This window comes from Lissotriton vulgaris, chromosome 8 (assembly GCF_964263255.1).
Source record: "Lissotriton vulgaris chromosome 8, aLisVul1.2, whole genome shotgun sequence".
NCBI lineage: Eukaryota > Metazoa > Chordata > Amphibia > Caudata > Salamandridae > Lissotriton > Lissotriton vulgaris.
The window spans coordinates 426,014,124-426,040,518 of NC_141696.1; the positions used below are offsets into that span (position 1 = coordinate 426,014,124).

Genomic DNA, 26,395 nt, shown 5'->3' on the forward strand with positions numbered 1-26,395 from the left:
TTAAAAAGACATAGGACTCCTTTTAGTTATTTTTACACAATGTACTGAGTCTATATAAGTCTGTTGTTGACAGCGTTTTGACCTTGTTTAATGTACGGTCGTCATCAGGATGAGAGCAAGAGCGCTTGCTATCTAAGAATGAAAGAGAAGTAAAAGTGAGAAATTGTATAGGAATCCTGTCTATAATTTATGAGTTAGGAATGTTAACAGCACTTGCCTGATATCAAGCAAGGCGTTTCTGTGGGGTTAATAGGAACACGAGTATGGTGGCAATGGATGTCCTAGATATAATCAGTAATTTTCAACCCTTCTCTTGTAGACTAAGCTCCCACCCCTAGCACAATACCAGGCCCTCTCTCTTCCCAAATCTTTTGATTGGGATAACTGCGTGCCCAAAAAAATCATTTGAGAAGCAGTTCCAGGGCACAACTACCAAATTCATCTTGGCTAACTAAACGCTCTACTATCGACCCGCCCTTCGTATCAGTAATTGTAAACATTAGCATACTCTCTTAAACTGAGCTGAAAGGTTGCACATATTCAACCCAAAAATAAACTACCTTTCTCTCTAGGATTCCACCCTTGGACCAGACCTGGAAGGACCTGACAACCGCACTAAGGTTCTTCCACAAGCTGGTTAGCGTTGAGGACGAGCCCTACTTTTTCCCCTTAATGGAGCAGAGGTAAAATGTATTTCACTTGCCCATAAGGTAATTATCCATACACTGAGTGGATGAATATAGACTTATAGCCCGTCATAGCAAGCTATACTGATCATTTAAGGCCCTCTCAAAGTTTTAAAGGCTCAAGGAACAGCTGTGAACAAAACAAAATTGGAATGTTGCTCTGCGGGCGTTTACTGGCCCGTAGAAGCTGGAGCACTCCATTGTATTCAATGGAGTGCTCCACATTCCAATGTTCTAATAATTGATATGTGCTTAATTCATTTATTGCTCGTACTTATATTCATTTCTATTATATCTAGGACATCCATTGCCGCCATACTCATGTTCCTGGTAACCCCACACACCGACTTGACCGACTTGCTCGATACCAGGCAAGAAATGTTAACTCATATTTTAAAGAGAGGATTTTCACTTTTACTTTCACTTTAATTCGTAGATACTGAGTGCTCTTGCTCATGTCTTGATGATGACCATACATTAAAAAAGGTCAAAATGCTGTGGACAACAGACTTATATAGACTCCATGCATTGTGTAAAAATAACCAAAAGGAGTCATATGTCTTTTTAATTGTGATGTACTTTATTCTTATATCTTCTGTTTTTCACTGCACGTTTCTTCACCACAAGCATGAGCATTGGATCTTTTCTATATAAATAAATGTGTGTTACGACTCAAACAATGCAATGAATAAATCAGTTGCAAAAAAAGAACCTGTGTTCACTGTATGCCTTGGTATCATATAAATAGATATACTCTTGGTATTCTACTATGAGAAGAGAGTGCCTCTATGCTTATTATGGAGATTGAAAAACCCAGAGAACCACTGTTTTCTAATGTAGTATACACCTCAGGTTCTCTAAAATTATGGGGTAACCCTTGTTAAACCAGATATATAGATTTTCTGACTAATTTGCATGATTCTCAGCTTAATGCAAGATACTTTCTCTGTAAAACTAGCCAACAGGATCTCACAACAGATTGTCATAGCTTGTTCTATTCAAGGTGCTTACGATACCGGATATTTGTTCACATACATTTATGATGTTTGTAATATTTAATTCATGGAAGTGAGCTTCACAAATTAGAAAATTAGAAAAGTCACTGGAATAAAAGTGGTCAGTGGGTTTTGATTTTTATTTGCCAAATCCATTGATCATGCGTGAGGCTTTGGGAAGTTAGAATTGGCTATTAACATTACTTGAAAGAAACATGTAGCCTAAACCGTTCAGCAAGGTATTCAAATAGTCAGCAAATATACCTGAAGGCTTAGCAGTACTTTTCCGACCACTTTCTTTCACGACATATATATTATGTTAGAATGATTTGTCTTGTATGTTAACATAATACTACATTTTATATAACCACAGAAATATTAGATACAGGGAAGATGTGCTAGAAGATGTGCATAACGGTCAGAGCTGTCTATTTTGGCGCTGAAAAAACCCGGTTCGAGTCTCGGCATCAGCTCAACATCCTGTGATTGTGGGCAAATCACTTACGTTCCCCGCGACTACCACAAAATGAATGTGTCCTTTTGTAACGTAAAGCTCTCCAATACATACGAAAAAACCTGCAACATGCAAGAAAAAAAATTTGAGTCGAGCTCGCGCTATATAAAATTACAAAGACATGCGTGTAAGTGGAATGGGATCCTCGGGGGGAGCGAGCGAAGCAGTCTCACCCCGTGGATTTTCGCCCGAATGGGTTAGACCCAGAGAGGTGATGTGATGGGTCAGGTGCAGCACGCGCTAGGTAGGTGCGTAGGCGTTAGGCAGGGGAGAAGCGCCATTTTAGGTTCCAGTTTAGGAGGTAGGAGAGTTTTAGGCGAGGCCCGCCCACCCACCCCTTGAAAACAAAATAATTAATTAAAGTTTTATATGCTATTAATAAACTGTTGTCTGATTAAGCAAATATGTTATACCTGTAATATGCCACAATAGGACAGGCAATTTATTTGTATCCTATATTTTGGTGCTGCGGAATAGGGGGAGGGGGAGGTCAAGGCCTAGAGCGGACTTGATCGTCCTTCCTGAGAGAGGGTGGTGGGAGGTACAGGATGGGGGAAAAGAAAAGAAAAGATGGAAAAGTGAAAGATTTTGGAAACATGGGGTGAATTCATGAAACGAAGTTATGATGGTTCTTGGATCAATACAGTTACAAACAAATAAGTTCAAAATAAATTATATGGTTTTGGTACAAAGTGCAACATTTTATGGTTCTGAAGAAAAGTGATAAATATAAGTGTTTTTAGGTTTATGGATATTTATGAAATTGCCTGATCTTATTAATAAAGTGGCCTTTTATGCTACCAGTGATGTTTGTCTCATTCTGTGGGTCTGGATTATTTTGGGCGAACACTGCTTAAAGGCAAATGTTTTGCATTGTATTAGCAAAATGACAACCCATGCAGGAGCAGAAATAGACTTTTAGCTTGAAAATCAATTAAAACTGTGCAAAATGGCCTCTAAAATAGTCCACAACAGATTCTTTACTAAACGTTTTAGGCTCTTATCTCCCGCTTGTTTCCTGGTCCTTCTTCTATTTCCACCATGAGTCTTCCGGGCAGTCGCTGTAGCTGTCGGATGGGCGTGGTTTTTTTCTTAGGGGGCGTGTCTGTCCATGCTCAGGATGATGGCGGGATGCAGCTGGTTACCGGCACACTCGTTACCTTGGTAAAGGCGTTGGGTGACTAGAGCTCCCTTAGCCATGGCGCACTGGACCGACTACGAGAAGGAGCAGGATCAAAACGTACGGGCACTCGTGGAGAAAGTGTGCGGGCTCGGTGAAGAATCCTCGAACGACGAGAACTACAAACGCGCCTTACAGTTCGCCTGGTCGCACTTCAGGTCTGTTGTGTATATCTGTCAGCTGTCAACGGAAGCGCGGAATTGTAGTCATTCGGAAAGTGCGTGCTGATAGCAGGCATCGGTGTAATTTTAGAAGTAGCCCTGCTCGGTTTACAGCTGTCTGTGCTGATCATCCTTAGGACGTGCAGGTGTCTATAGCATGAACAATTGCAGATTTCGAGTGCTACATAGTTCGCAAGTGTTTTTAGGTAGAGATTTCAGTGTGCTAATGTATAACGATTTCATGTTTGCAGTGTTTTTATATGTGACATTTCAGTGTTTTGTGAAACTGAGTATTACAATTGCGAGACGTATTAAACAGCTGTGCTCTTCTAGAGTGCACTACATTTTTTTAGATAGGACAATTGACTTTTCTTTGTTTTTAATAATGGCTTACAGACAGGCTACAATGTATTCTGGCAGATAAGTCTCTTAAAGTTTTTTTTAATGTCAAAATAATATTTTTTGGGGATATATAAGTTTTGGACTTTGAGATTCTACTGTTTTCCCTGTAAAAGGTGTAGTGCAGTCTATAAAGTATGAAACATTGGATTTTTTTTTATAGCCAACTTTAAGGTTTGGTTAAATGCCAACAGTGTGATCCATGTATTTCGCATTGTGAGAAATCCTGAGGTTAACCTAATCCAAGTATCATTATGAATAATAACAGATGGTTCAAGTTACATTCTTGGAAATAGGAATGGTAAGTGAATAAAGAAGACACAGCACTGTGAACGCGGCGGTAACATTTGTCTACCAAAATGTACATACAATTCTATTCTAAACCTGTAAAATATTCCCCACACTCCCACTTAACTAGACATCTCCCCTATACATTCTCTTTCATTGTACCTTATAGATATAGATGCTTACTGTAGCATCCCTAAGGATCTGAAACGTTGCGGTAAACAAATCATAGTTTGATTGTACAATACATACTTTGATGCGTTCTTAAGGGCTCCCCATCGGGGTTTCAAAGCTGCACAACAGTGCTGGAGCTGCCCAGGTGTGTAATTGTGGTCTGGTGCTCTCCACCAGGTACAGAAATTAGGTATCAGTAATGTCCTGAGCTTTAAAAAGTCCTAATAAAGCGTCCCACTCCAATGCTATTGGATTTTTCCCCAGACTTCTCTCTGCTTAAAGATTTACTTTCTGCCAGACTCCACCTCTCTACTTCCTCCCTCCAGTGGGTTACTGTGCGCCCAGTTGCGGATTGCCACCGCCTGGTCAAAAGGCGTTTAGCCAGTATTGATGCCAGGTTTACCAATCGCGGTTCCACTTTTGCGGCTTTGGGTCTGCGATACAGTCCCAATATGCAGGCATTCAAGGCATGCCATGATAGTTCCGCCAGTGACGCCAAATCTGTGTCCAGTAGAAAGTTAAAGCCACATTGACAATAAATCTGTTCTGGATTTTGTTAATTTGTCAAAATCCGGATACTTTTAAAAATATCTTGTGTTGAAAAGCGTTCTGCAAATATTTTAGTGTAGCCGTCAATTTCAAAGGTTAGCGATGGTGAGATCACTTTGGTGACTGGTGCACTTGCTAGAGAGCTCGATGTGCTGTCTAGTCACAGGTTTGACTCATGATAAAATAACATGGAGGGTTAATGAATCTGCTGCAAACCACAAGAAGTAGCATGACAGTATCTGATTAGTATTTTATAGAGATAGCTCAGTGGGTTACAGCTTTTGCCGCTGACATCCCTGTGATAACTGTCGTTCATATGTTACAACCCTTATAATATAATATAGCATACTGAGTTATAAACTGATATTAAGGAGCTGTATGCAGACTGCGAAGCACAAGTTTAGGACCTTATTGGGTTGTCTCAATTTTTCGTTATACTAAGTTTTTAAAAAAGGGTTCTCTCTGGGTAGTAATATAGACTTATTAGTGCAGGCAACCCAGCCATTGTGTTCTGTTGGGCCCAATCACCTTTTAAATCCTGACTCTGTGTTTTCTCCAGACGAAGTGCTGTAAACTTGTAATGCCTGCCAGTATAGATTATATGTGACTCTTAAACCTTGTTACCTTCATAGACTTATGTAGCATTTCCTGCATATGGACTTAAACAATTGTATGATTTGTTGCCTCTTTTTTTTTTTTTTGAAAAACCTTTATTGCAGTATTCAGAAATACAAGCAAGGGCCTACAACCGCAGGGGCCGGCCGCTAAACATAATTAGGACACATTATATCACGGTACGACACAGCTCATCAGCCGACAACCCTGAGGTTCGGCAGCGATTCAGGATAGAACTTGTATTAGAACGCGTAAATAAGTCACAGGATGAGATAGAGATTTTATTTTATATTATCTAAATAAACGGATCAAGTGCCATACAATCAAACAAAAGAATACGGGGGACAGGCCAAGAGACTGGATATGCACCTAGGAACAGTTATAATTGGAACTCTGGCGCCAAAGCATATGAATCGGAGTAGACAACAATACAATATACGTTTTCCTGAGCACCAGTTCTCAGGGCCTGCCCACCCGGAAATCCGGATGACGTAAGAAGCATGAGCACTAAACTCCAGAACACAGTAAAAATCAGAATAATTTGTGAACTATACTGATCCTAAAGAAAGGGAAGGAAGAAAAAGGCCATAGAAAATAATAAAGGCAAAATAAAAAACCCCTCCAACCCCCCACCCTGCACCCTGCAGATGGCTACAGCCTAACCCCACTAGCAGCATGCCTGTTGCCCCAAGTAACTAAAACCCTAAAAGTAGGAAAAAGAATGGAGGAGGGCATATCAGTATGTGCTCCCAGCCCCTTTATTCCCCCTGCCAGAAACAGACACCCACTGTCGCGAAAAGACCTATGTAGAACGACCCTTATAAAAGAAATTACAGGGCACCGTGATACACCGCACAGCCTCTTAAATCAAACAATTGCAGATCGAACATCCATAATAGCCACCACAAACCGTCCCGATCTCATTGATCTTAACCTTGACCCTTCCGAACCAGCACACAACCCCCCCCCCCCCCCCCCCAGCGAGACCCAAAAGCACACAAAGGAGTCATAGAGGAGAAGGAAGTCACCTAGAGTCAATCCGTTACCACTCGAAGATAGTAAGTCCACGAGAACTTCAGACGCAGAAAGTCTCCTTCTCCTAGATGGACAGTCCCGATGTATCTTGTCCCGGAGTCATAAAATCTCCAAGAAGGGAGAAGACGACCCCAAGATGAAAGAAGCGTCTACAACACAGGTCTCCGGTGGGGGGGAACGCCTTTTGGTGCCTCCAAAGTCAATAGTGATGGAAGGTTCGGTGGTACACTCACGACCTCGGGAACACCGTCTTCCAGGGCACCATCCGATGGTTTCAGTACTCGCTTCCCCACGGAGTCCTCGCACGGAGTCAAAATGGCCGCGGCTTGAATGGCTGCAGATTGCTGTCCAACAGTGGGGCAGGGTCGGGTACCACGAGCAGCATCTCAGATAGGATTGCATCCAATTTGTTCAATAAAACATCCACTTGTGAGTGAAACGCCCACATTTCTGACAATATTGACCTCGGCGATGGCTCAGGCACCGTTCGATTCATAGTCTCACGCCTGATACCAATCACAATCACCTCCCTGGGTGAATCTGGCATCACCAGGGGGGACATACAGGATCACGAAAGGGCAAATGTGGAGGGTGACCCGTCGTTATCAGCAGCCGCGTTCACCTGACTTAACGCCGCAGGCCGGGGCCCCGATTCACCGAACCCCAGCGGTGACCAACACCGGGTCCGCGGGACAGGGACCCCCACCCACAGTCAGCAGCAAGCAAAGTCACTCCTCCATCAATGCTGAGCAAAGAAAACAATCGCTTCCAAATTCGGGCGTAAAAGAAGCTTCCACTACGATTGACCGGACCCTGCCTGTGTCTCTCAGCCGATGTTATTGCACTGCAGCCTGGCTTTGCAGATACTCGAGGCCCCGGCTTCACCGCTGGAGTAGGCCACATTCTTCAACTCGATGTAACTACGTCAAACCAGCCGATAAAAGTTTCCGGATTTCACCATCGGAGTGAGGAGCAGTTCATTCACACAGGGGCTGGGCGTAAAATCAGGACCTTGTTGCGGGATACGGAGGTCGGCGGAGCCGGGAGCCTAAGCAGCCATCTTGTTTGCCAGCGTAGCTCCTCCTTGTTGCCTCTTTTAAATGTTTGTGACATGTAAAGTTCTCTGACACCTTACAATAGGATGAATAGGGTTAAAAAAGCAATTACATTAAAGAATAAACAATTTGAGTGCTTAATAAGTGGTCATTAATGTAATTAATAAACAACCAACGTGGACAAACCCACTGTAAGAGGACAGCTCACTTGTATGTGAGTGCCAGGAAACCCTTTGGTTTGTTAAAAGACCCCTCACCAACCAACCTAGTTGGTGGCATGCTTCATCATTGGGGTCCCAACCGGGTGGCCGATTATAGCGGAGCTTGGGTCGTGCGATATGTGAAGGAAGTGGTGAGAGTTAAAATTATCTCTGGGGATCCTTACTAATGGAAAACACACCCGCTAAGGTGTGTTGTGGGATGGGTGGTGTCTGTATACTCACGGACCCACGGGTAAAAAACACAGGCTACGTGTTGCTAGTAGCTTATAGCAGGACCCAGAAGGGGCGCCCGTCTGTAGTCACACATTCGTCAAGACTGAGCACCCGCCGAAGGCACCTATTCCGGCCTTCTCGTGGTCCTGAACTGATATTAAGGAGCTGTATGCAGACTGCGAAGCATACTTTTAGAACCTTATGGGGTTTTTTAAATTTTTTTGTTATTTTAGGTTTTTAGGTTTAAAGCATTTTATTAGGATAAAAGAACATAGGGAAGGGGAGTAGGAGGTCAGGGTTACATACAGTACAATAAAAGAAAAGAGGCGCAACTCAGGAGTGTTGGCGAAAAGCAGTTCGTTAGTCCAAGGGAAAAGCAACGAAAAATGGAAAGTAAAATGCAACCCGTACATCCCCTGTGTGCATATCCAACACCTCAATCTAAGCAGTGAAAGCCATTAGCAACCCATCAAAGCACAACCCAACCCCCTAGTCCACCCCCCCCAAAGAAAAGAGAAACATTCCCCAAACTCCCCCCAACTTCCCCGTCCAATGGCCCCTTACTAGTATCATCTGCCCCAACACTTGAATGGATCACCTCGTTCCTCACCGGAAGAACCCAGAGAGTCCGTCTTCCACCATTCACGTCCGAGGCCTCTGAAGTCATCTGCGGCGTACCACAAGGATCCTCACTCAGTCCCACCCTCTTCAACGTATACATGAGCCCCCTCGCGGCCATCGCACGCCAACACAACCTCAACATCATCTCTTACGCGGATGACACTCAACTGATCCTCTCTCTCACCAATGACCCCAGCACCGCCAAAACTAACCTACATGAAGGAATGAAAGAAGTCGCCGAATGGATGAAACAAAGCAGTCTGAAACTGAACTCAGACAAAACAGAAGTCCTCATCCTAGGTACATCCCCATCTGCATGGGACGACTCCTGGTGGCCGGAAGCCCTCGGAAAAGCACCCATCCCGACAGACCACGCACGGAACCTAGGCGTCATCCTGGATTCTTCACTCTCAATGAACAGACAAGTCAGCGCCGTATCCTCTTCCTGCTTCAACATTCTTCGCATGCTCAGAAAAACATTTCGCTGGATCCCCTCCGACACAAGGAAAACAGTCACCCACGCTCTGGTCACGAGCCGACTGGACTACGGAAACACCCTCTACGCAGGTACTACCGCAAAACTCCAGAAGAAACTCCAACGAATCCAAAACGCCTCAGCCAGACTCATATTAGACATCCCACGCAACGAACACATCTCTGGTCACCTTAAAGACCTCCACTGGCTACCCGTCAATAAGAGGATCACTTTCCGACTGCTTACCCACGCACACAAATCACTCTACGACATCGGTCCAGAATGCCTCAACTCACGACTGTCCTTCTACACCCCCTCCCGCCAACTACGTTCATCCAGCCAAGCCCTCGCCACTGTACCTCGCATCAACAAGTCCACCATGGGAGGCAGATCCTTTTCATACCTGGCTGCTAAAACATGGAACTCACTCCCCGCTTACCTTCGCCTTACCCAGAACCACCTAGCATTCAGAAAGCAACTTAAAACGTGGATATTTGACAAGTAATCCTCCCCCCTTCCTAAGCGCCTTGAAACCCTCTGGGTATGTAGTGCGCTATATAAATTCTTTGACTTGACTTGACTTTGACTTGAACAGAAACGCACCCCCCCCCCCCCCCCCCCCCCCAGGAACCCGTCCCCACTCATTCTATTCCGCCGGGACCACCGGCGGCGTCAGCCTAAGGAGTCGAAGGTATCTCGGGCAGGTGAGCTCCCTAAATTCGGTGGACAGCAGCGCAAGGAAGGGGTGCCACAGCTCCTCAAATTGGTCTCTCTCCCCCGCCACTGTAAGCGACAGTTTCTCCATCCCTAACACGTGCCAGAGCCTATGCAACCAGCCCGTAACAGAGGGGACAGTGGCGGTGCGCCAGTGAATAAGGATATTCTGGACCGCAGATCCCAGCGCAATTGCTATCTGCCTACCCCTACGGGATTTCAATGGGTACATTAGGTCATTGGGAAGGCCCAGCAGGACATACGCGGGAAGGCGCGGCAGCTCAATCTCAAAGTGCTTGTCCACCTCATCCAAAACTTCCTTCCAATAGGCAGCCAGCACGGGGCAGTCCCAGAGAATGTGCGAAAGGGTACCCACCTGCCCACAACCCCGCCAGCACCCCTTATCAGTGTGTTTATGCATCTCATACAATCTCTCTGGGGTATAGTACCAGTAAGTAGACACCTTAGTGAAGGTCTCCGTTAGGCCAGTATGGTACGCAGAGTGCCGTGCCCGGTATGCAATCTTGTCCCATTCCTTGTGGCTAAGTGTCCTACCTAATTCCCTGTGCCATCGCTCCCTTCCTGGGTTGTAATAGTGAAACGGCGGGGGCTGCAGATGCTTGTACAGATCAGTGATCAATTTGGCATCGGAGGTCCGGGTCACCAGCCACTGCTCATACGGCGTGATTGGTCGAGCAGCGGAGTCCCGCACCTGGGGCTGGAGAGCCCAGTGTTGAACCTGCATATAGCGCAGTCTATCCAGCTCCGTCAGGCCAAATTCCTGTCGGAGCTGCTGAAAAGGAAGTACGCCTTCCGGTCCGTAGAGCTGGAAGAGCACTCTGCAGCCCGCGGTCGTCCAATGGGAAAAAGCCCCCAGCTCCATCCCCGGGGAGAAGTCTGGATTGCCTGCTATAGGCGTGAACGGCGACGGGAAGGTGGTTAGGCCCGCACCTCACAGACCGCATCCCACACCCTCAGAGGGACTTGTGTAACAAAGGAAGCGTAAAGGTTGCGGGGGCGGTGCACGCGGCGCAAGAACGGAACCTCCTGTAAGGTACGGCCCGCCACTGCCTGATCTTGAAAGAGCCAGTGCTTGTCGGACTCCCACCTGCTCCATTCCACTAGATATCGCAGCTGCGCCGCCTGGAAGTATTTACGGAGGTCCGGGATACCAAGGCCCCCTGCTTCCGGGGCGAGCGTGGGCTCGAGAGGCACACCAAATCGCTCCGCCTCTCGGGCGCTCCGTCGTCCCTCGGTCTTCAGACGGTCTTCCGAGGTGCTTTCGCCGAGGCGATCTTGGCCAAAGGGACACCAACGTGCTCGCCAGGTGCTCCGCCACACTCCTCTCACACGCTGAGCATCAGTGGGGGGAGAGAAGCGCAAGAAAAGGGCTCGAGCCTAGTCGGGCTGGAGGAGCTGCAGGAGGAAGCGTCCGCTCACCCCGCCATCTTGGCCACGCCCCCCGTTATTTTAGGTTTTTTAGGTCTCGCCTAAGCCACCCCGAAGGGATGGTGGGCGAGATTATAGTAAGGCTTTCGAAAAGTCTACCCAAACTGCGGATCGCGTACAGTTCATGTGAGCCAGGCGCGTGCACATCGCCAGCCACATCCCACACCATTTGTCTGCTACTCAGCTTCAGACTTCAAAGGAAGCCGCTCCCCGTCCCCTCCGCGCATTGCCAGAGCTTGTTTTGCTGAGCAGTGCTGCCTCACTGAAGTGTCTAAGCCGCTCCCCAGCTACCCAATGCTGCTCCCCGCCCCCACCACGCAATGCCGAGAGCTTGCTGAGTCCAAAACCTTAAAATTACCCTACGATGCAGGTTTGCGCCTTGAAACCCATAGCATCCTAAATAGGCACCTAATATCACCCCTTCAAAATTTTCCCACCGATCGAGGTACCCCGGCATTCTAACATCACAAAAAACAATTTCGGAGAAATAAACAACTGTTGCATTTAAATAAAATCAATTACGGCGTTAAGAAAAGCCATAAAGAAGTGAGTGGGGAGTACGTTTTTCAATTTACAATCATAAGTAAATGTTTAAGCTTCGTGCTGGACCTTAAGTAATGCATGCTTATTAGTGCAGTCTACAAGAAGTACTTCTGCCTCCTCTCGCCACAAACCTCCCAGCTCCCCTCGCCCCCCCCCCCCAAAAAAAGCTCGCTGATGCTAGCACTGTCCTGTTGTGATTTCACACCCCTTACTGGACATCAGCTATGTGTTATGATATTGTGTGACATATGGTGGCACCTAGTTGGCAGTTCTGGGAGTACTGTTATTGAATTGCACGAGGGCATGTTTTACTTCTCAAAAGTACTGTAAATCACCACTCTGTAATGATAAATTATTTATCTTCTACAAGCAATATTTTTTGCTACTATTTTTACCAGCATTGAGAAAGTCAATAGAGCTGGCTTTAATGTGATAAACAGCTGTAAACAACTGTAAAGAGCTTTTACAAAGTATTGTGTTTACATCCTTGTAACATTAAAGCCAGCTCTAATGGCTTTTCCAATGCTTTTTATAAATGGTTCTCATGTAGTGACTAGTATTTTTAAGGCACGGAGAGATTTGCAGTGAATTACAGGCTTGTACCTGGTTCCCCAGCTTCAAACTCGGCTGCTCTGACCATTAAGCCACATCCTCTTGGGCATCAAACCCCTGAACATGCAGGGGCGCGCACCATGTTATCCTGGGCAGACTTCAGACAGATACCACATGACCCTGTTTCTTAAAGCAATTGGGCTCTGTGACAAAACACGATCTGTTCTTTATCGGTTGTGATAAAGCAGACATGCGCAGAGGGCACTTGACTCCACTTTTTTAGGTTTTCCCTCGCGAAAAAGATGCGCTCTGCGCATCTTTTTTGCGCAGGCAAAAACCTAATGAGTACTGTGTGTGGGTTTGGGTCGGCCCTCGTCATTCATTGGCTGGCTCCATAAATGGAGCCTAGCCATTGGACGAGGGGCCTGTCCGTCAATGCCGGACCAGACACGGGGGCGTTCCCGAGATTCTTTGGCTTTTGCCGACGTCACGCGACGTCAGGCGAAAGCCGGGAACGCCCCCGAATCTGGTCCGGCATTGCCGGCACCTGCCTCTGCCTTCCTGCTCGGGACATTGCACAAAAGACGCTCGATAGCCCCTCCCTTCCGCTCCGTGGCAGCCCGTCCCCCTCCCTCTCCTCAGGCCGGCCGGCCAGCTGAAGGAAGCAGCCGTCCGCCTCCAGCCAGGGCCGCGCTGGGATTGGCCCAGCCGGCCGAGCCTCCACCACGTCATCAGGAGGAGGAGTGGAGAGCAGGAAGCAAGAGATCTGCCGGAAGATGTCCAGGTGAGTGCTTTGTTTTTTAGTTTGTTGCTTTGTCCGTGTGTGTGTGTCTGTTCCCGCCCCTCACCCTCCCGCTGTCAGTTTGTGGCCGTTCCCGACCCCCCTCCCGCTCTTCGTGCCTTTCCGCCCCCCCCTCCTCCGTTTACCTCGTGTGTGGCCGTTCCCGACCCCCCTCCCGCTCTTCGTGAAAAGGCAAACAAAAAACATTATTAATAATTTGATAGCCCTTGGTGGGGAAAACATGCCTCTGGAGATTTTAACAATGCCGCACAGGGAGAAGGAGGGAAATGCTTTATTGATTAGGCCGCGATGAAAGAGCCCTGTTTCCCGCCCGCCCACACCCTTCATACTCTGAGACAGCCTGACTGAGGTAAGCGTGCCGTCGCTCGTCGTGTTAATGCACACGCACTTCACGATGGAGATAGCAGAACAATGACGAAGAGTAGTGAAGCACACGCCCCTGCCTCATCTTTGGATCATGGCCAGTGCGACACAAGCTCCGGAGAGCATCCCAACTTTCCACTGGCTGAATACTGGGATGTCCGAAAAACAGGTCTTCCTTGTCTTGCTTCCTCATCATGATTCTTTCTACCAGGCAAAAAAAAACCACATTAAATGCCAACCACTTCCGATTGGACCGCGAGACACATTGTTATGCGCTTAACTCGGGTTGTGTGTGATCTGCCAGCAAAGTCACGCGCTGTGAACAAATCACAAAGGAGGCCGTGAAAGGGGCGGGGGGGCGAGGGGGGGAGCTGATGTTCTGGCAGTCGCAGGTGACAGACCCCTAACAAGTCCCCGGGAGCAGAGGAGAAGTTTATAGGCTGCTAATAAACTGTGACCAATCGGTGAATGGCCCCGATTGTGCCATGCTGGGTGCAGGGCACAAGTTCTTGGGAGAGACCGCACTTGCTCTCTCGTCCCTCCACAGTCGCAGGGGCCTCGGAGCATGTGGCAGGCTCTGATGTTTGACACACTGAATGGGCGTATGTTCCTTGCATTAAACGTGTAGAATATCTAATTATGGCCGCACAATGATGATTTATAGCCAGAGGCATATGCAAACAAGACACTGTCGCCCATTTAGACAGAGAAGACAGCCCTGAACCGGCTGCTCGTGCGTTTATTAAAAGGAATATTTGACCAACCGGTTAACTTTCAATTACTCTCCATTCACGGCCCATGAAAGTAAAAACATTGGGTCCCCTAAATGGTAATTTACTGCTCTTGCTATGGCTCATTTATCAAATTAAAATTGGCTTGAACCACAATCACGCTCCCTAAGAAATAATCTACCGGAGAAAAATATGAACCCCCCCACTCACTAATACTTCAGATGGTTTTACATAAAAATAAGAAGAAAAATACTTTTCTGATGAGCATGATTGAGAGTGCAGATTGAGAGTGCAGATTGAGAGTGCAGATTGAGAGTGCAGATTGAGAGTGCAGATTGAGAGTGTAGAGTGCAGATTGAGAGTGTAGAGTGCAGATTTGAGAGTGCAGATTTGAGAGTGCAGATTTGAGAGTGCAGATTTGAGAGTGCAGATTTGAGAGTGCAGGATTCAGAGTGCAGGATTCAGAGTGCAGGATTCAGAGGGTGACTCTATGTGTGTGTGGGTGGCTTTGCGTGTGTGGCTCTGTGTGGGTGTAAAATGCAAGAGGTCATGCATTTGCGAGCGATTAAGCTATTGGCATTGTAAATGACAATGCCATTTATTTATGTTTTAAAAAAAAAACATAAATAAAAATGTCAAGAGCAATGCCAATAGCTCTAACTTTAACAAAGGCAAAACCATTGCATTGTAAATGCTTGTTCCCTCTGGCTACCTAATTGTCCACCGTGATTCTTTGTGGGGTACCAGTACCACTTTATCACGTGTTCTCGGCGAATACGTAGTTTGAGGAGATATGGACTTTTTTTTTAGTTTTTTATTGTGCGAACTCGACTCCAAAGTATCGGAGTGCTTTGCATGAGCACAAGTTACATTACAGAGGGACACAGTATATATTTAGGTCTCGACTACAGCATTGCTTTAGCAATGCTTGTTTTAAAAGGGTTCTTTCTGGGTAGTAATAAAGACTTATTAGTGCAGGCAACCCAGCCATTGTGTTCTGTAGGGCACAATCACCTTTTAAATCCTGACTTTGTGTTTCTCCATACGAAGTGCTGTTAACTTGTAATGCCTGCATACACACCACACCCAATGAAGCCAACCTGTAGTGGAGGGGACCGTTGTGGTGCGCCAGTTTGTCTCTAACTTTAAAGGTAAAACATTGATCAATCTGTTAAGATGACTGTAAACCTCAGGCACTGGCGTGCCCCTCTTTTACCCACACATGAGGAATGGCTCATAGAAATGTTCAAGACAGCCGCGCACGAGTGGATCATTTATAGTTTGCAGTATAAGGCGGAGACCGCCCTTCACGTTTGGGCGCCATTCCAGCTTTCTCATACCGTACAAAACCTATGTGGACACCCCCTAATTTTATTTGTCACTTTCACTGCTACCATATGGTGGCTATGTCCATGGCTCCACAATACTTAGCCTGTTCCCTTTTAGTCACTGCCAAACCCAAGTTGCATAATATTAATTTCATACCTGGGAGATTTCAATCATTGGGGAAACCCAAAAGCTTGTATTTAGTTCTGGTATAGGTGTCTCTAGTATTGTGCTGAGTTCCTGAATTATCTTTTGCCAGAATAAATGAACAACTGGGCACGTCCATAGTGTGTAAATGAAGCCCCCCCCCCCCCAACTCCCCATGCAACGAAGACACTCTGCAGAAGCTGCTCTGCCCATTCTTTGGAGGCGGGCACTATCATAATAAGTCCTTTGGAGGATTTTGAACTGTATGAAATGCAGCCTAGATTTAATTGCGACTTCTCGAGGGAGCATTAACGCTGCTTCAAGTGCAGGTTCTCTATTTCTGTAGTTCTGAAATTTAGCAGGTTGTCAGTTATGTTATTGTTGATGGTTTTGTATTTCACCCATTAAGAGTCTACCTTCGAGAGGAGCATATTTTGGGAGATCAGTTGGAATATTCTCTGCTTTCCAGGCATGGGATAGCTGTAGGAATTTATAACATTGGCTGTCATGGATTTAGAATTCCATTTGTTGGGACGAGAAAGGTATCAAGGCTCCCTCTTCAAGCAAATCCCCCCACCCTAGAGATACCAATATGTTCCCAGGCCGTGTACCCCTTCAGTTTCCCTATTTCTTTAAGATTTTGTCCCACCCATAGCAGAGTTTCTCGGTGATCTTCCGGTTCAATTCGATATAAATGGTGGCCTTATGCCGCGCTTCAATTGTCACATAGGTAGTTCATTATAAGCCTCTCGTTCTTTTTCCCCTATAGAGATAGTGGAGGTATGAGTGTGTTCGGAATTGTGTTTTTCCATGGCGTAGGTAGGGTGATTACCCTCTACATGTCCCCAATCATTATTGCCATTAAATGGAATGCCCAATAATAAGCTTTGATACCTTGAAGGGCAATTCCCCTGTTATATGAATTTCCCGCCCGAAAAGCTATTCTTGGGTGCTTGTCATTCCACATAAATTTTCGAAGTGCCCTATCAATTTTGAGAAATATATGATCTGGTATTCTACAATATTCATTTTGCAGGGCATATACGAATTTAGGCAGAGTTATATTGAACATTGCTGCTCTTCCCATTAGTGCATGGGGAAGTTTCTTCCAGCGATTTTGTGTCTACATGAAAGTCAGTCAATACTGTGTTGACATTATGCTCTATGCACTTCTCATTATTGAATGTGGATTAAATCCCTAAGTACTTAAATCCCTCTCTATGCACACTGAGGCCCCAGGAATGCCCCCAGGAATGCCAGTCAGGCTAGTATATCTTCCAAGGGGGTAGAGAACTGATTTGTCCCAGTTTATTGTATACGCAGAATGGGCCCCATATTGTTGAAAGGCGTGGAGAAACTCGGCGGTCGGCCCAAACAGGTATAACAGGATATCGTCTCATACAATAAAAAAATTATTTCTCCTGGGATCTGAGTAAATGAGTATCACTATTAATCATAGATGATCCAATATAAGAAAGCCAGTGCCCTCATGCTTTCTTTCGCGGACATCATTGGATTCTTCTTGCATTCTTCTAAGGCAATTTAGCATAACCTTGAGTCGTATGTCTAGCACCACCATAATATAGTAACAACATAGCCCTTTTCCTGTGCTGCTTTTCCTCTTCTGACAAGGGATCTCTAAATGCCCCAACTTGCATAGGTTCTTCTTGAGGCAGCAGGCCCACAGAATGCTCTGATCGACCAGATGAAGATTATTTGAATAAATTTAAATCATTTCCTTAGGGCTGCCTTCTTTTCTTTTCATGTTTCTTAAAATCTGTATTAGAAGAATTTTAGAAAAACCCCAATGGAAAAAAAATCAAGTTCTTTCAGCCCAGGTCAACTCAGCTGCTAATTTATTAAATAGAGTGAAGTTAATGAATACATACATTCCTCCTGGTTAAATATACAGTGCCTTCTAAACAGCTACTCCAAGCCAGGAAATTAAGATATGTAACGTGTTTCCAAACAGGCATCCCAAGTCGTTACTAAAGGAGTTGTCTAGGCAATTGTAGATCCAGTAAGGCAACATATTAAGTAAACAACCTTTTGTTTGACCTTGATAAAACTGTGCGGGGTGAAAAGAAAAATGCACCATAAATACTTTTTTTTTTAATTTCACAGGTTGCCGAGCAACCACTTGAATCACTTACATGAACTATTGAATATCAATAGACTGAAATAAAGGACTGCTGCAACACAAAAGCCTTAGGGGGTAAATTTAGTAAATCCTGTACTAGATTGATCAATTGTCTCATCAGACCTAAAAATGCATTGCAGCAATCTGTTGAGGACTCTTGGCTGCGATGGTCTGTAAGGATTTGAGTGTGATTGCTGAAGCAACAGGCGACTTTGCCCATTACTCTTCGTGACCCCTGTAGAGAATAGTTAATATGAAAGATATCTGGTGCTTCCCTGGGTTCTAGTTTGGAGGAAAGAGCCACAAAGGGCAAAACACATCCTTGGCAATTCCGTAGTTCTTGTTTGAAGGTGAAGATGAATGTAGAAATAAATAGCAAGGCACCAGTCTCTCCCTGATATTAGTCAAGAGGGAAGTAAAGATGTTCAGCAGGAGATCCAAAGGTAGATGCTAACTGTATGAAGCAAACATCTGTGACAAAAATGGTAGCAATAGGGTGGTGAAGGGACTTAAAATAAGGTAACAAATACGTTGCAAGGCATCAATCGCTAATCAATGCCTGCTGATGTTTGATTCATGCAGGAACTGACATTACAGAAAAGGAAAGAAGTACTCTGATAGACATTGTTGCAAAATCATTTATATAATATCGTTACACTTAAAAAAAAAAAGTCTCATGCGGGAAAAGTGTCATTTCATTTGATAATCACCAACTTCGGTTATAACTCTTATTCTGTCCAGAAATGATTTAATTCTTTGTTTTCCAGACAGAACAATAGTTATCCCGAATCAGCCTACCTGTGTTTCGCGGGTTTTGCAGTCTGTGTTTTCAGGGCAGTATAAACAAAGAACAAATGTCAATTATTCTTTTATCAAAATGTGGTATCCAAGACATAATCAGGTCTAAATAATGAACATTAAAAAAATGAACGTTCTGTTGATGCAAGCTGATAACAGTCATCATGACTGACATTGTAGAGAACATGGCAATTTATATAAGAAAAAACAATAAACAAATGTTTAATTCTTACCCACTCTATTTTTTTAATTGAGAGAAAAGTTTGTGGTCCATGAATGTGAGTAATAAAAACATTAATTTATTCATACATCTAATTTCAAGGTTTTCTGTCTGGTAGACTTCGAACATGCACTAACATCCACATTTCAGGGTTATCTGAGAGATGCTAAAGAGCACAATTATTAGATAAACTTATTCTAAGGAAGTTTTTTTTTTTTTTTTATTTTTAGTAAATGTAGCTTAATAATATATGCTTACATAATTGAGCCAAGGAGTAATGTAAGTAGGGAAGTGAAGATATAAAACATAATCCATTGATAAGTGTATGTAAACTTGCCTCTAACATAGCAGTTACTAGATGTCACTCTATCTTCAAGTTCAGTCAGAATGAAGAATCCAGCTGCTCTAGGTTGTAGTGATAGGAAGTGCTTAAATTGAACATGTGGTTGCCGGTGCGGGGTCACCAGCACTCATTTTCATATTCTGATATTGTTGAGAACTAGAGAGGGAAAACACACAAACGTGAACGAGGAGGAAGAGATTACATGGAAAAACTGTCACAAAGTGTGAATGCAGGGACCGGCAAGAGTGGGATAAAGGGGCAGGCTTGCCTGGCAATGAATTAAGGAGGCCTAGGTGGCCTGGGAAGACTATGCGTCCTTGGTATTCGGTGCGCTGATTTTTAAAAGTGCTGTTCACGGGCTTCTGAGCAGAACTTTCAGCTTTGGCACTTATTGTTTTATAAATAAAGCACTGGTGATAGAGAGCCTCCACTATCAAGATACTGTTTTTATTCATTAATCCATCCATTCTGAAGAGAAAAATTATTAAGACGAATGAGAAAATGCGATTTGAAGTCAATCAATCAATCAGGACACTTGTAAAGCGCACTGCATACCCGTGAGGGTCTCAAGGCACTGGGAGGAGGGGGGTACGCTGCTACTGATCGAAGAGCCAGGTCTTGAGTAGTCTTCGGAAGGCCAGTAGGTCTTGGGTCTGCCGTAGGTTGGTGGGGAGGGTGTTGCAGGCCTTGGTGGCGAGGTGGGAGAAGGATCTGCCTCCGCCTATCGTTCTTCGGATGCGGGGGACAGTGACGATGGCGATGGCAAGGTCGGCAGAGTGGAGCTTGCGGGTGGGGGTATAGAAGCTGAGTCGCCTGTTGAGGTACGCTGGGCTGGTGTCATGGAGGGCTTTGTGTGCGTGGGTGAGGAGCTTGAAGGTTATCCTCTTGACAGGGAGCCAGTGTAGGTCTCTCAGGTGGGGGGGTGATGTGGCTGCGGCGGGGAATGTCAAGGCTAAGACGTGCCGAGCCTAGGGCTCATCCATATTGTGCAACTTTTGAGTATTTTAAACTGTCTTGTGATTTAACGCTTGTGCTTCTGTGCTCATAAAGAGTCCAGGGGATTTTATAGTTAATAAATCAATATATATTTTCAATATATATCTGTGTGGTGTCCCTTTCCTTTGGTATTCAAGGGGGTTGTGTATGGTATTACAGCTGGCTTCACATGCCTTTCAGAGTTTAGCCTAAGACTGCTTTGTCCACGTTACCACTAGGATAACTGGTCTACAAGGTTGACTTACAACCAATCATCATAAGGGTTGCTTGGCATGGTACAAAGTGATCACTAGAATTAGTGAGCATTATATACCAGGCCAACTTCTCACAACGTGGTCCTTCAGCACTGAAGGACTCTAGTCTGTTCAATCTGTTCTTCATATCAGGAGAGCCCTCAGCTGGGTTCAGTGTCCCCCAGTTCGGAACAGGCAGGCATCTGCACACAAACACACAAGTTTGGGATTAAGGGAAGTAGGAGGTCACAAAACTGTCAGTCTTTTGCCTGTGTTCATGATGACAAGGCTCCTTTACTCTGGTCACTGTTGTACAGCAGTCACTATCTTATCTATCTACTACACAATATCTTATAGTGTTAGTTTGAGTATTTTAAAAACACCTGGTGTTTCTCTTTTTTCGTTATTTTGGTGGAAACTCATAGGTTTCTGGTGAAGTTGTTTATAATCGCCTCTGTTTATCCATGGTTGTTAGCTACCGATTAGTTCTATTATATATAGCCCCTTTCTCATTTTCAGTATGAATTGATTTGATGTCCAGGCCTAGCTAGCCAAGGAGAGCCAAGTATTAGTAATGGAAATCTTTTATCCTCTGTGGACAGGGCTATAAGTTGTTGACCAACAGGCCAGTGTCTCACTATGTCATATACCTCTTTTAGTGTTGTACAGTGGATCTGTGATGAGTTTTTACAGCTAAGATACAAAACTATGGGTTTCCATGAAAATAGTTTCCATGGTTTCCAAAATAAGTTTTTGGCGTCCTTATTTTAAAGATCCAGCTCCCAGTGACTGCCAGTGGCACAGTTAACAAGCATTTGCAATGCAATAGGTCTCGCATTAGTGAAACTTTGAACTATTGGCGGTGCAAATGCACATTTTTGTTTGTTTAAAAAATATCCCAGTAGTAGCAGAAGTGATAGTAAATAAAAAATTCCGCGAATTAAGAAAAGGGTGCAGTACCAGAGGCTGTTACTAAGTGTCCCTGTGGAGTTGTAAAGGGACCTCTATTCACCACATAAGGTATTGCGCCCTTAGTTTAATTTTAAATAGAAAGAATGCTGCTGAGCATACTTTTTCATTTGTTTTAATTGGAAGAGAGATTTTTGTTAGCTTGCGTTTTAAAAATGCACCGTTTTTGTTTGTGAAATAAATCTAAATACAATTCAATAGTACATTTTTAAATCGCAAGCTAACCAAAGTTTAACTTCCAATAAAAACAAACGGAAATGTATGCTCAGCTGTAATTTATCTGTTTATATTTGCATTAAGGTTGCAGTGCTAGTGGCTGTGGTTTGAGTATTTCTGCACACATTGATGGTGTGGTATGGATGGCTGTAACATTGGGTTGTATAGCTGGCTGTACTTTTGGCTGGTAATGATAGCTCTTATTTTGAGTAGTAATGATTCCTTTGGTGCTGGGTGCTATTGGTTGGTGAGGTTTAGTGTACTCCTTTAGATAGTGGTTTTGGGAAGTACTGATGGCAGTAATTTGGGGTTGCATTGCTGTGCGAGTTATGTTTAGTGGTGCTGGCAAGATTGTGGTTAGGACTGTTAGCTTTTGTTTTGAGAAGTTTTGATGGCTGAGGTTGGGTTGTACTACTTGGTGAGAGTTAAAATCAAATCAAATAAGCTTTATTCGATTTATCAGAAAAATCATAAAAGCGTACAAGTACAGTTTATACAATGGATCTAAAAAACAATTTTCACATGAGCAAAGTTTACAAAAAATAGATAAAACATTTTTCCAAGGATTAAAAGTCTGCAGTAGACATTTGGACGAAAGGCCTCGTATTGCAGCATTTAATTAATTTGAACGTGAGATACTTAAGTCATTGAGTTTCTGTATTTCATCACTGTCATTAAAAAGCGAGAAACAACAAAGATAACATACTCATCATCTAGCAACAGTAATTTCAAATATGCAGTTTTACATGTTCTTATCCCCAACGTTTAAGTAGTGGTAAAAGGAACAGTTTCCTCGGGTTGGTGTACAAGTTACAAAAGAACATGATATGGATGTTACTTTGTGTTGAATGATCATCGCATGGGCAAATTAGGTTCGAAGAGGCCCAATCGTTCCGTTTTGGCAAAGTGACCATGCGAAAGAAGATCCCTAAGCGCAGCCTAGTAAGGAGCATACGAGGGTAGGGTGCAGTTTCAATCCTGAGATAAAGTTGTAGACCTTCGGTGAGGGTAATTTGCTGATAGCTCAGGGTAGTGCCTTTAAGTTTCTCAGTGTTCCATCTGGCACTTTCTAGGTGTGTAATTAAAAGTTTTTTGAGGGCCGGCCTAGACAAGGTTTCTAGAGTCTCTGGATCATCATAAAATTCGGGGTGTCCAATGTTAGAGAACATCGTCTGAACGTGTCGTAGCCATTTGACTTTTGATGCGCCATCCAAAGTCAAGCTGTCTTTGATGAGGTCTCTGTTCAATTGGCATTCCACTGTAGTCCAAATTTTATGCCAAAGCAGACAAGGTGATAACTTTATAATGTCACTGAGGTATTTGAGGCCGGTCTCAATGTGGATCATAAAAGTCGAAGTGGTTTTGTGCACACCTAGTAAGTAGCAAATAAAAATGTTCTCGCAGGTTTGTAGTGAGGACACATTCTCGAAGCCCCATAGACCTGCTCCATAGGTGGCCGTCGCTATACACTTTGCCCGATAGATCTGTAACATCTCAGTGATAGGTTTACCTCCAATTTTGGCTGCGAAGGTTCGTAGGGCCCCTATGGCACGGCTGAAGGCGAGTTTCCTGGCTGATACTGCATGTTTCCACTTGACTTTCCTATCAAAAACAACGCCCAGGTAGCAAAAGGTGTCCGTGATCGCAATTTTTTGCTGCTCCAGATATATTGAGCATTGTGGTCTCTTATTTTTTTGGGAGCAGGACATGGAGAAAGTTTTGGAGATATTCACCTTCAGGTTTCTTTTACCCATGTAGGATGAAAATTCAGTTACAGCTCTCTGCAAGCCTACCTTTTGTCCTAGACATAATTGCCGCGTCATCGGCATATAAAAGAATGGGTACGGGCCTACCATTGACAACTGGGTAATCGCTTGGCAAGTTTATTAGATTCTCTGCGATGGAGTTTATGTAAAAGCTAAACAGCAGGGGCGAACGTATGCAGCCTTGCCTAACCCCTCTATTTATGGCAAATTTTTGAGTACATTGCCCCTGGGTCCCGAACCTCACTCTAGCCCCAGCATCTCTGTATAATTCTTTTATGAATGTGATAATGGTTGGATCCACCCCAATGTGTTCCAATGTTGACCAAAGCTGCGTGTGGTCCACACAATCAAATGCGGAGCTAAGGTCAACAAAGGTTACGAACAGGTCCCCTTTTTTGGCCTCAGTGTATTTGGAGACCAATAGAGACAGGTTTAAGCATTGTTCCTGTGTCCCTAATCCCTTTCGGAACCCATATTGAAGCTCCGAGATGACCTTTTTCTCTGCTTCCCAGTACTGAATCCTCTTAAGAACGATCCTTCCTGCGATTTTCATGAGTCCGTCCAATAGCGATATTGGACGGTAGCAAGCTGGATCGTCCCTGTTCCCCTTTTTAAAAATGGGCACTACAATTGCATCTGACCAGGTGTTAATAAAGCCACATTTGTTTCCCATATTTAATACGTTGGTTAACAGGGGAACCCAGAAGTCCAGATTTGATTTGTAGACGTCCACTGGGGTGTGATCAGGGCCGGGGGCTTTCCCTGACGGGCTTTCCCTAAGGGCATCTTCCACTTCTAGAGTGGTAAAAACCAGTTCAATTGGATAGGGGGATGCTGGGGGGGCGCTTAGCGGGTAATCCTCAGTTATTTTATCCAAGGATGAAGTCGCCTTTTGTTGGTTCGGGGCGTCACCCTGGCTGTTGGTATAAAGGTTGCCATAATGTTCTACCCAGAGCTCTGCCGTTATTGCTACGTCTATGGAATTGTCACTATCTTTTGAATTATATACAGATCTTATAACTTTCCAAAAGAGATTAGTGTCCTTATTCCTAGCGGCTTCCCCCAAGGCTTCCCAGGCCTCCTTCTTCATTGTCGCCCTCCTCTGGTTAATTGCCTGCTTATACTCTCGTCTCGCCTGGCAGATTTGAGCCCTGTCTTTTGGGATAGCAGATAAAGCTTTCTTTAGATTTTTCAAAGCAGATGTACACCTGGAGTCAAACCACCCACATGTGTGCTTCCCATTCTCTTTATAACTCCTAGTTAGTGCATCTTTTATGTGTCTCTGAATGTTAGAGAAGGCAGCCATGATGGCCTTTGGGTCAGTGTCTTCTTCTAAGCAGACAAATATGTCTGTAGAGCAGGACGATATGAAATTATGGAAGAAAGTTGTAGGGTTCATTTTCTCCCATTTTATTACATACCCATTGGTCTTAGTTAGGGTGACCTCAAGTGGATAAAGAACCCCGCTAGATTCCTTTACTTTCCCCTCTGTCAACTTTACCCCAAAGGTGATAGGATAATGATCGCTCATTGGGTCATCCCCAATTTCCCAGTAAGTTATAAAATTGGGATTAGTGGGTGATATCAGTGCAAAATCGATTGTGGTTTCACAGCCTCTTCCATTATATGTTGGGGCAAAGGGAACCGGGGGGGAGCATGCCTGGTTGATAAATGTGAGGTCAAAAGTGAATATAATGTTGTTGAGAAGAGACCCCAGATTGGTGTGTGAGAAGTGCAAAGGACCATCCTCCCCGAGGTCTGAAAGGCCGCACAAACCTAACTCAGAAGACGGACAGATGGCACAATTGAAATCTCCCACCCACAGCACTATATGGTCCCCCGTGCTTTGATCCATCATATCCACAAACTGAGAGATCATTTTGTTCAAGATCAATTCCACTTCCTTAGCTGGCATGTTATTATAAAAATTCACTAGTATCACCTTTTGTGTGGTGCCCCATTTAAATAAAATAATTTGGAAGTACTGATCAGAATGGAAATTATATACTTTTACATCCCCTATATTCGAGATGTATAGGCACAGACCCCCCTTATTGCGACCCTGGGGTGATGGAACAGCGGGTGAGTGAAATGTTCGGTAGCCCAGGATATGGGTTTCCTCTACAAGCCAGGTTTCTTGCAGGCAAAGGATGCCATGCTTCTGCACGATCTCCAGCCAAGGTTTGTGGGTGATCTTGCTACCCAAGCCTGCTACATTCCAGGATAGGAGAGAGTGCATTGAGTTTCTATTTTTCTGATAAAGGTGACCCTCGTTCCTCATTATATCTTTCGGATCTTGGGAGTGTGCCATCTCTATCTGTTGTGTGGCCTGTACAGGAAGGGCATGCTGTTCAGGGAGGGATTGGTCTACCCCCATTAGGCTTGAGTTTTTGTTAATGGGCAATAATTTATCGTTATTAATGGCATCCTTTGGGTGGTTATGGGCACTAGGAGGGATTGGAGGAACAGTAGTTCCCAGTCAATCCACCTGGTCTAGACACTCAAACCTATTCATAGTAGGTGCTCCTTCCCACCAGTTGTCAGTGGGTTGCCAGCCGTGCCCCTGGCCTTTCCATCTGCAATTGTGGGCTATTGACCAGGCCCCAGGTAGCTCTACAGTCTGTTTAGGAGGGTAAAAGAAGGTAAGGGGTCTGGTGACAATAGATTGGTCAGTATCATATGGATCCCATGTAGTGATGAGTTGGGCTGTATGGGGGTCTGCAAATGAGACCACAATGCAGTCTCCAGGTATGGATTTATGAGTGCGACCCACCCATGGGACTCGCCTGACCATTAGGAATCGCTCCTGGTGGTGTTAGGGAGCTGCCTGTTGACGTTAAGCCAATAGATCACCTTGTTCTTTAGAGACCACTGGGTCTCCACAGAATGAGGATCGAGTGGAGGTACCC

General features: G+C 44.7%; 1 protein-coding gene across 1 annotated transcript in view; it reads left to right on the forward strand.

The window, feature by feature from the left end:
• The first annotated feature begins 3,289 nt into the window (after positions 1-3,289).
• TUBGCP5 (tubulin gamma complex component 5) overlaps positions 3,290-26,395 on the forward strand; it is a 523,861-nt gene continuing 500,755 nt past the window's right edge. Inside the window, exon 1 of the mRNA XM_086934193.1 lies at positions 3,290-3,533. Coding sequence (XP_086790319.1) covers positions 3,394-3,533 — 140 coding nt within the window. The 5' untranslated portion in view covers positions 3,290-3,393. The remainder of the gene's footprint in view (positions 3,534-26,395) is intronic.